The sequence below is a fragment of the Melanotaenia boesemani genome, chromosome 13 (genome assembly GCF_017639745.1).
Source record: "Melanotaenia boesemani isolate fMelBoe1 chromosome 13, fMelBoe1.pri, whole genome shotgun sequence".
NCBI classification, from domain to species: Eukaryota; Metazoa; Chordata; class Actinopteri; order Atheriniformes; family Melanotaeniidae; genus Melanotaenia; species Melanotaenia boesemani.
The window spans coordinates 17,230,238-17,241,836 of record NC_055694.1 but is presented as its reverse complement, the minus strand read 5'-3'; the positions used below and the strand labels follow the sequence as shown (position 1 = coordinate 17,241,836).

General features: G+C 39.6%; 1 protein-coding gene and 1 non-coding gene across 2 annotated transcripts; one reads left to right on the top strand and one right to left on the bottom strand.

The window, feature by feature from the left end:
* Positions 1-2,025: 2,025 nt before the first annotated feature.
* On the bottom strand, positions 2,026-2,334 carry LOC121652432. The gene has a single exon (XR_006012618.1).
* A 4,506-nt stretch (positions 2,335-6,840) lies between these two features.
* On the top strand, positions 6,841-9,808 carry zgc:195245 (uncharacterized protein LOC565483 homolog). The gene is made up of 5 exons (XM_042004302.1): positions 6,841-6,921; positions 8,141-8,168; positions 8,587-8,695; positions 8,807-8,951; positions 9,204-9,808. The coding sequence occupies exons 1-5, from the start codon at positions 6,898-6,900 to the stop codon at positions 9,306-9,308; spliced, it is 411 nt and encodes a 136-aa protein (XP_041860236.1). The 5' UTR covers positions 6,841-6,897; the 3' UTR covers positions 9,309-9,808.
* Positions 9,809-11,599: the final 1,791 nt, after the last annotated feature.

The following is an 11,599-nucleotide window of genomic DNA, read 5'->3' as shown; positions in this document are numbered from 1 at the left end:
ATAGATTAGTACTTAAATAAAGCACAAATATATGTCCTGTTTAAAAAGACAGCCCTGGTTTACTTTAAGTTCTGGTTCTGAGCCTAGAGAAAGTCCAGGCCCTGTGGAAAACCTCCTGTGTGGTCCCGGTACCGAAGATACGGTGCCCAAAGGAGCCCAACCACTTCAGGCCTGTTGCCTTGACTTCTCACCTGATGAAGACCATGGAGAGGATCATTCTGAAACAGCTGAGACCCCTGGTGGACACTCAGCTGGACCCCCTGCAGTTTGTCTACCGGCCTGGGATTGGAGTGGACGACGCAGTGATTTACTTGCTGCACAGATCACTGCAACACCTGGAGGTCAGCGGAAGTGCTGTGAGAATCATGTTTTTCGACTTCTCCAGCGCTTTTAATACTATCCAGCCTTCACTGCTAAGAGTGAAGATGGAAAGTGTGGGAGTAGACCAACACCTGACTGCATGGATTAAGGACTATCTCACCAACAGACCACAGTATGTGAGGCTGCAGCACTGTGAGTCTGACGTGGTGCTCTGCAGTACAGGTGCTCCTCGGGGTACGGTGCTCTCTCCCTTCCTCTTCACTCTCTACACTTCGGACTTCACTTACAATAACACAAACTGCCACATCCAGAAGTTCTCCGATGACACAGTCGTTGTTGGCTGTGTTTCTGAGGGGGACGATCTGGAGTACAGGACAGTCATCAGGGACTTTGTCAGCTGGAGTGAGCGTAACCAGCTCCAGCTAAATACTAGCAAGACAAAGGAGATGATTGTGGACTTCCAGAGGAAAGCATCCTCTCTCACACAGGTGAACATCCAGGGATCGGACATAGAGGTGGTGGAGAACTATAAATTCTTGGGTGTTCACCTAAACAACAAACTGGACTGGTCTACAAACACCCACGCCCTCTACAAGAAAGGCCAGAGTCACCTCCACCTGCTGAGAAGACTGAGGTCCTTCGGAGTGTGTGGGACTCTCCTTAGGACTTTTTATGACTCTGTGGTGGCCTCAGCCATATTCTATGCTGTGGTCTGCTGGAGAGGGAGCAGCACAGACAGGGACAGGAGCAGGATCAATAAACTGATCAGGAGAGCGAGCTCTGTCCTGGATTGTCCTCTGGACTCCGTAGAGGAAGTGGGGGAGAGAAGGATGTTAGCCAAACTGACATCCATTATGAGCAACACCTCTCACCCCCTACATTACACTGTGGGGTCCCTGAGCAGCTCCTTCAGCAGCAGACTGTTACATCCACGGTGTAAAAAAGAGAGGCTCCGCAGGTCCTTCATCCCAACTGCTGTCAGACTCTTCAACAATCTGTAACACCTGAATCAGGCTGTCATGTTGTAGTCTGTTTACACTGTTTACACAGTCATTTATACCGTCACCTTATACTGTTATTGTTTTTATGTTTATTGTGTTATATTTAATTCTTAAGTTTATCTATTTATTCTTTCTTTTTTCACTTTCTCTGCTTTGCTGCTGTAATAAGTGAATTTCCCTGTCCGTGGGATCAATAAAGTTTAATCTAATCTAATCTAATAATGTAAAACAGAAAAAACACAGTGCAATCACAATGAAGTATCAAAATCAGTGAGGGGTCCCAAATTATAATATAAACAACATGGTTTTAATGCTTAATTTGGAGCAGACTAAGTTTTATAACTTGGATGAGTGATAGCTTTGCACTCTGTTAAATTCTACCAAATATGAAGTCTAGATACTTTGTGTAAGGTAGCTTTTTTTCATATCCGAAGGTAGGTTTGATTTGCAAGCAAGCAAGACAGCAAGAATGCAAGAAAGAAAGAAAGGCCATTCTTTGTAAAAGAACAGAAAAAAACAGAACACAATAACCAGTCCACGTTTGGAAGTATCCATGTATCTACAAGTATCTGCCAGGTAAACCTGTAATAGTAAATGGGAGGGAGGGAAACAAAAGCGGTGTCTCGTGAACTTTGGCCATCTTTAGAGGCTACTGTTGTAAACAAGTCATTGTCCAGGGCTCCAGTCTGCTTCTCGGCTGCGGTAAGATCAGAATCGCCTCTTTACTCACAGTCCACTGTGAAACTCGAGGCGAACCTCAAAGCTCACCCAGAACTAGTATATCTGATCAATTCATCACTTCTAACCACAGCACGAAGCGTGGAGGCCCCAGTTTTAACTCGACAGCTTCTCATCGCCACGGAGGCTCGAGAGCGCTTTTCCTATCATTTCTGATCAGAGCAGAGCCGAACTCCGACCAGATCAAATAAGATCACTGTGTAGATTTTAAAAAGAAAAACGAATTAAATCACACACAAACCCCCAAACACACCTCATTCAGCCACACTGAAAATTCAACAACCATACACACGCGCGCCATTCACACTGTAAGAGACAGTTTTTTTTACATCCGGTTTAAAGGTAAAAGCCGCGCGGAATCATGGGAAATTGATGGGAAAAACAGTAGAATGACGACCTCGTGTGGTTAGGAAAAACTACAGACACACGGACACACGCACACAAACACACACACACACACATATATATATATATATATATATATATATATATATATAAACTTCAGGGAATTATGGTTTTCTACCGACAGTGCTGACCTGGAGGTACAGAAAGCAGTAAAAGTCAACACTCTTCAGAAAACCCAGCTAGATACAGACAGAGATAGATTTCCTGAACTGTAAACTGTACCACTGGCCTCAATATTTCCTTAAATAACTTAAGTAATTAGTGGAAATAACTTCATTTGAATCAAGTTGTTATTGACATTTATCTAAAATAAATTTAAAAAACTCATAAGTACTGGAGAACATGATGCTGAATAAATTAATGTACTGAAGTTGAATCAACATAAATGACATGGTTTAAGTTTGTCAATTAGTCTAAGTAAGGTGAACTTGAAAAATAACACATCACCACTGATTTACTAAGATTTGATCACATCAAGTTTCTTGTACAACTTCATGCACTGACAACATACTCAGATTTCTTATTTATTCTAAGTTCAACAAACCCAAACTTATTTTTTTTGAGGCAACAAATTTGCATAATTGTTTTTTGTTTGTTTGTTTATTTTTTTTACTGAAACCAACTTGTTAGATTTGACAGTTTACCTGGAAGACTGTGATCCATGTATATGCAATGTTGTCAAAGTTGATAGAGCTCATGTTGGGGTTTGGACCATCAGGGTGACATTCGTAAAACATGTTCCAGTCCACACAGTCTCCATCACTTGGCCCAGCTGTCGCAGAGACTCCCCAGTTACCAGGTTTATCCTGGTGAGGAGCAGCCAGTGCACAGACATTCCCATCCTCCCAGTAAGGGGGCACATCTTTGTAGTGCCATTCCCCAGTCGAGCCGTGATGTGAACAGACAAATGAGGCTCTTTCACCAGGGACGTAAGTAGTAGCTAGTTCTATGGCCGTACGCACTCAGGGCTGCCATCTTGATGAGCATCTCCACCAGGAAGTACATAAAGACAACAGCTTCAAAAACCTGATCAAACACAATGAGACATGCATCAGTCTGACATTTAATAGAAACCAGAGCACTTGTCATTTCTCACATGCAATGCTATAACTGAGCCATCATCATCTTTCTCAGACATGTGGTCCAGCAGGCTGAACACGGTAAAATGTTGTCTTTGATCCAACCAGATCAGAACTGAGTTGTGCTTTACAGAACTTAAGTTTACACCTCTGAAATAATGCAGGGCTTCACACTAACCTCTTGGGTTATGCTGTCCTCTTCACAAGGCTGGTATGAGCCCTAAACCACACAGCTCAGTAGGGTAACAAACAAAGACATGCAGTTCAACCATGTGGAGGATGTTAAGGACAACACACATCTACAGAGGTTAGAGGCTTACATAACAAAGGCACTTACTGCACCTGCCTGATGTCTTTTTTTAAAAAATAATAGCTTCTTTATTTTCATTCAGAAACATTAGGTTATGGATAATTGGTCTCACCAGGCTCCAGTATTTTTTAACAGAATGAAAAGATATGGGCTCACTCTATAGGAAGGACATCACCATTAAACCTGTTTTTTAAGGTTGTCACTCCTACAGAGTGTTCTGTGCCATGCGATACCCATATAGAGTTACCCCACTGAGATCCCCAAAAATTGACATTCTTAAATTGACAACTTAAAAACAACTGAGTCTTTAGCTTGCTTTTAAAAAATTAATAAGGACTCTGCGGATCGGACGGAGTTTGGTAGATCGTTCCACCACCGGGGGACAACAGAGGAGTCTAGCTGCTGATTTTGTGCCACGTTGTGGTGGGTGCAGTAGGTGTTTTTTGCTGGCTGAGCGTAACTGTGGAGAGGGAGTGTAGCTCTGGATTAAGGAGTGGAGGTAAACCGGAGCCGTTTGGGTTATTGTTTTGTAAGCCAGATGCAGAGCTTTGAATTTGATGCGTCCTTTTATAAATAATTATAAATAAAATTATAAATAAAATCTATCCAGTCTCAGACATTTTAAAATGTAGATTTAATTTTAAGGTGAACCCATGCTCTTTCTGTACAGTTGCAATAAAATATTTTGAGCATTTCTTTCCTGCACTCTGTCAAACAGTTTCTGGGTTGATATAAGAGGTGGCTGTCACTGAAGATATACAATATTCCATCCTTTAGGCTTTTGACATTATGCCTACTTCATAGTTAACCTATATCCAAATTTCTCTGATGTTATCAACATTTATATTTTATTGGGAATATAGAGAAATAACAGATAACTAAATAGTGTATTTCCCTCACAAAATATTATATATATTATAAGTATTAATAAAGAGAAAAAATAAAAATCTGCTGCACGATTGTTTAAATTGATTTACTTTTTTTAATGTTTGATTATGGCAATTTATATTTTAAATGTATTGCCCTTTCATTCTTGTATTTTACTGTAATGGGTCTGAGTGTCGGGCTGCACCGCAGCCTCACAGCAAGAAGGTCACCGGTTCGAATCTTGGCTGGGGGAAGGTTCGAACCTTGAGGACGGTGGCCTTTCTGTGTGAAGTTTGTATGTTCTTCCCGTCTATGCGTGGGTTCTGTCTGGGTTCTCCGGCTTCCTCCCACCGTCATGATAGGTTAATTGGTTATTCTAAATTCTCCCTAGGAGAGAGTGTGTGTATGTGAATGGTTGTTTGTCTGTCTGTGTTGGCCCTGCGACAGGCTGGTGACCTGTCCAGGGTGTACCCTGCCTCTCACCTGCTAAAATGCTGGGATAGGCTCCAGCTCACCCACGACCCATAATGGAATAAGCGGTCAAGATAATGGATGGATGGATGGACAATGGATGGGTCTGAGTGTCATGGCAAGCGCTTTATTTTATAAATACAACGCCCCTGCCCCCCTGCCCCCCTGCCCAGGACCACTGTCATGAGTCCTTAGAGTCCTTAGACTCATCACCACATACTCAAAAGATTTTGATTCAGATCATTTTAATGCCCCAACCACCACCCATGGATTACTCAGCTTTTAAAAAAATAATTACCATGTTTTATATTTCATTGTAGATGGTTCAAACTCATTTGCATTCCTTATCTGCTAGGCTGCACTTTTGTTTTTTGGAACTAATTGACTGTAATTTAGGCCAAATATTTATTATGATTTTATTTTGTTTAAGTCATTGTAGTTTAGTCACCTTTTGTTTTTAAATGGATAAACTGACTGTGTTCTCTCTGCCATTTGTGGGTGATTAAATGTGTTTCCTTGACTTTGGGTCTTACAGGCAATTCCGGAATAGTACACAAAATACACAAAAAAAGCACAATAAAATGAAGTAGATAAGTAGAAAAATAGAATAGATACACTTAAGGGCACTTGTGAGATGACAATATAATAATAGTAAAAGTGACAGTGTAATAATGACAGCATATGATTGTAGCAGCAATGGTATATGCTAATAATAATAATAATAATAATAATAATAATAATAATAGTATCATTATTATTAAAAATGTTGATAAAATATTTATATTTATGTCCAGAAAGTCCATTACAAAGACAATGCCTTTTTCCATATCAATTCTGTTTAAACATTGGCTTCCTATTAATAGTTATCACTCTATTATTCCATAAAGTGGAAGCATGGGGAGAAAGGTTGTGTGAAAATTTGTAAAAAAAAAAAAAAAAAAAAATTTTTATAAATTAATTTTAATGGTATCTACCAATGACTCAAAATCTAATGCTCTAATACTTGATTTTTCATATTTTACCAAATGTCTTTTTTATTTATGATGAATTTTGTTCTACCATAAAAAATCCAGGAACCACTCACTACAGTGGTCCGGACCACTGATGTAGTACCTCTAGTGGCAGGGACCATGGTCTGGTCCAGGCAATGTTATGGACCAGACCACTATTTTCGCAACAACCCCCTCTCCAGACATCAGCTCATGATAAGGCATTTTGGTCTGCAGTTGGATGTTTTTCTGACACCACATAAAAAAAACAAGTTCATCTCTCGCAGAGGCAGCATGATCCTTAAAAACTCCCTTATGACAACTGTTACTTGTTCACAGATTTCTTTTGTCTTTGTTTTAAGAATTGCAGCAAACACAAAAACATGTACTGCAGATAACCGTGTTGGTTTGTTAAGAGAGGAATCAACTGGTAACTGTACCATTCTGTGTTGGTTTTAAGCTGCATGTGTCTGTGGTAATTAACTAATCTAGCATCCAATCCCCTGTGGGGGTTGTGAGGTAATCTTGAATGGCGTAATGAGATTTGAGAGTCTACTACCACTACTGACTACTGCTAGGTGGTATATTGAGTCTGTGGATCCTTCATCAACAATATGTTGGCCTTGGATGGAGCAAAGAAACAGAAAACCGAGACTGAGCAAGGACGTGCAAGTCTTTTAACAATGGATTAAAACGGGGACCTCCACCAGCCTGCCATGGAGGGTTCAGCTGTAAAAAAAGTGAGTTATTATAAGTTGTTTTCTTAGACTGTTGCTGCTGGTTGTCGAGGAAGAGGTCATGATCTGGTCTCAAGGCCATATGTCAAACATTTAGCTCAAAGAGTTTATAGCCCTGGCTTATTTTGATCTCTGTATGGACACGTTTTGTCCCAGTGCTTTCATTTACAACATCCTTGCTGGGAATGTCTTGTAGATAGGAGTATCAAGATTGTTGATACCCAGCAAGTACAGTACAGTGACTCTAAACCTATGAAATCAATTTAATTATCACAGTTTGTGTATTTCAGCATTTTGATAAATGTTTAAAGTAAAGAAATAATACATTTGTTGGATTTTTTTTTTGTTTGTTTGTTTTTCTTCCTGTCTTCATAAGCATTTGAATAATCTTGTTTTTACTCTTGTTGAGTAACTAGTTACATAGTGATTTGCCGATAATATTCACACTAGCTGCACATGCAGGATTGAGTAGTTATTTAATCAGATTGATTTGACTCGTATACATAATGGTCCTGCAGGTCTTGAGATGAACAATGGCTTCCATCAGGTCAGACACATGACAGGTTATCTCCCAGCTCAACCTCCCTGCAGGGGCCCGGGAGGGACAGGATGTAGAGGCTTACTGTATGTTTGTAAGAGCAACAGTAAAAGGCTCAAGCCCCAAACACAATGGCTAAAGATCATAATGTTCAGCCACAGGAAAGGTTTTGACAGAAACTTGGTCTTATCAGCAGCCTCCACTATGAGACAGGTTGTGCTCAGACCAGTAACAGCTTGTACCATCAGCTCCCTGCTTAATGTTATTCTTTTCTCTTGGTTATCTGGTGTAGCAGTTTATGTCTAACTGTGTTACAGACAGATTCATCCTATGTGAATTTCTGACATACGATTTTCACCACAAGCAGACTTCTATTCAAACCTCACCTAAGACCATCACAGTCAGGCCAAATCCCATGTGTCTCTAACAGTCTGACGGAGCTGTTATGTCACCTTTGTAAACACTCCACCTGCTTAAGTAGCACGACAGGTGCTGTCACTTTTAACCTTGATCTAATTATAGCGTCTGCCCGATCAGAGGAAAGATCAAAACAAAGACGATTTGATGATCCAGATTAGGTTTATCACCGATAACATGTTTGGTTGATTTAGTGGCTGTGAAGTCATTTAGTGATGAAATCATTAATTAACCTTTTTTTTTCTCTCTCTCTATCAATTTTCACAGAAACCTGGATATGGACAACCCAAAAAAGGTATCATAAATTACAGAAAGCAAAGACTGATGAAAATACATGTTACTAATGAAAACAAGTGCTCATACAGCTGACAGTAAACTGGGATTTTTGACTGATAGAATCACTGAAATGTTAATAATTAAATAGTTGATTGTGTTATCTATTTTTACAATCAAGTAAAGAGTCATTGAGCTTATTTGAATACCGGCTTGATTAATCTATCAATCACACGTGATGAATGTTAGAATGCCATTAGTTTGATAGAATTAACTTCATCATTTCAACAACTTAAAACAAACTCACACTTATCAAACATAATCAAGAATATACCAGCACATAAGTATAACTTACAAGATTATAGCAGTGTTGAGTTTTTTCTTAACAGATCTCTGCAGTCAGACTGTTTGCCATCAGCCTCTGTCTCATACCTCCGCAGCAGACTGCAGCAGTGCTGAAGGTGTTCAACCCAGAAAACTCAATGGTTCCTCAGCAGAGACACCGAGTTACCAGAACCTGCACCGGGAGCTGCTGCTCAGCCACAAACGGTACAGGGCATCATACACTGACAACCCCTTCATGTTGTCAACACCTGAAACCATGCAAGTCTGATGACTTGTGACTGACTGTATTACCAAACTGTGGCTTTGACTGTGCAGTGGCCTCCTGCTGGAGGAGAAACCAGAGCTGAAGCGAGTGCTAGAGCAACGCAGACTGGAGTTGCACAAGGAGGAGGAGATGGCACAACGGCGGCCCTCGGATCTGGAGACGGAGCTCCGCAAGAGGCAGCAGAAACTGCAGGAGGTGAGGGGTCTATAGACAGTTGAGAGATATTTAATATCATGAAGTTCAAACTTGTGAAGGCAAAACCAGTTATGAAAATATTATATCTGTGTTGACAGAACAGTGTTCCCAAGGTTTTATCTTGTTTAGTTCTCCAAAGTTTGAACAAATATTACTAAACAAAATTTAGATTGTGAACATAAACACTATTCTTGGTACTCCATGTGACCCTGTATGTAAGCTGATATACTGATGTAACCTTTGTTTTTCCAGTATGAGCAGGAAGAGATAAGACAGCGAGAGAACCAGCAGAAGATCCCAGAGTTTGTCCGTGTCAGGGACAACCTGAGGCGCACTCAGACATTTGATCAATCCTGAAAGTATCCCACCAGCCAGTGCAGCCTCTCACCATAGTGGCCCTACCGCTTCATGCTCAGTGCCTGAGCATCCCACAGGTGCCAGGATACTTCTCCTTTCCTGAAGCATTTCAACATACATTTTGAAGCATAGATTATACAAGCATACTAAAACCTTGTCCATATTTATAAATCCCGTCTTAAAACTCATTTACTGTTCTGTTTCTGCTGAGAAAGGGAAGTGCTCGTCATTTATTAAATTATTTTTTTATTAAGAATTACATGCAAATTAATATTGGTTTAAAGAATGTTCTGAGACTGATTTTTAATATTATTTTCTTTTCAGTGTTGATTGTACTTTTAATTTAATCTGTTAGGCATGATTTTTCTGTTTGTTCTTGGATTAAGTAGCATAAGACTGGTTTCATAGACTGATTCTTCACCACAATGTGATTTCTAACAGGAAAGTTTTAACAAAACTATTTTGTATCAATAAGAATCTCCCCAATATTACAATTTTCACGTTTGTATACCTGTTTCTGTCATAACTTTTTCATTTTGAGGGTGTTTGTGTGTGCTGTGGAAATAAAAGTCTTCATGGTTTGCAATGATGTGTTGTTGTGCTGACATGATTCACAGGGGATTGATTTGTAAGCAGCTCCTCTCCCCAAGGACTCTCACAGTTCTTTCACATGGATATGGGACTTTGTTTAATTAGCTAATCTTTTCATTCCATCACGGGTTGAGAGGAGAAAGGACAGGCCATCTGGTGGAGGCTTTTCAGGATGTAGCCTATAGGTTAGAAATACCCAAGGGTCCGGTAAAGGCACTGCAGACATTCAGGATAGTAAGAAAAGCCAAGACTGAAACACCATTTTGTTTCTTCTTATTATTATTCTTTCCTTTTTAGCTGTATCTCACACAGAAATGCTGCATACATATTTGCATAAAATGTTATTGAAAATACTTCTACAAAATTATAATGTAGCAGAGAAAAGTTCCCCTCTTAAATGTATCACAGTTGTACTCATTTCGAGCACGTGTCTTAGTTATTTTCCTCTCTGCACATAACAGCACAGTGCAGAGAAAAGTAGCTTAATATAATCAAGACATTTATTTATTCAGCACAAAAAATCTAATAAACAACAGGCAATTAAAGTATATTTCTGACCACAATACATAGAATACGTTACATGTAGCTTATGCCTGCAGTGTTCAGTATTTATGTATTTTTTATTTTTTATCATCATGGAGGATAAAAGGGGTGTAATTTAATTTAATTAAAGTTTATTAGCAGACTCAAGTCCATATGAATCACAAATACAATACATATAAAACACACAACTAGTAAATAAATAAGTACATAAAAAACACAGATCACCTAAACTACATACAGACATTTCATCCAGTGCATCCTTAAACTGGATGAGTAACGGGCACAACTCTGGAGGGGATCTGAGAGAGCCACCACAAGTGCATTTGTGGAGACATCCAGGCGCTGCAAGAACTTATACATATAATTCCTCAACAGCGCCTTGAATGTCCTCACCCCAGCAGAGACAAACATTAAACTGGCACTTCCTCCTCTGGGAACCTTGAGTACTATTCTCATAGCATCATTGTATGCAACTTGTAATTTTCGGATGGCTGATTTTTTATAAGATGACCACAAATGGGCCATATAGAGTGGTGTACAATATGCTTTAAAAAGGGACACCTTTACTGCCCTAGAACAAAAACCAAATTTACGTGCAATTATGTTGGCCTGTGCATATAACTTGCAACATTGTCTGTATATATCCTCATCATCGCACATATCATCCCTTAAAATATAACCAAGATATTTAATCTGATGGCAAACATCAAGCCTCCTATTACAAAGCTTAAAAACTGGAAAATTCAGCGATTTATCCTGCTTAATTCTACAGATTAGGACAGCACTCTTGCTGGCATTATACTTTATGTCGTATTCCTCCCCGTATTCTGCACATATATTAAGAAGTTGCTGCAGCCCAGCACTACTTGGACTAAAAGTGACAAGATCATCTGCATACATCAGATGGTTCACCAGCAAACCCCCAACAAGACAACCAGTTCTGCAGGCTTTTAATCGCTCAGACAGCTCATTTATATATAAGTTAAATAGGACAGGTGACAAAATTCCCCCCTGCCTCACTCCATTGGACACTCCAAATGAGGCAGATATACAACCCCCCCATTTGATATGCAATTTCTGGTGTGCATACCAGTAGGCAAGAACCCTCACAATGTACCCAGGCACTCCCTGTTTTTTTAACTTAATAAATAGCTTTT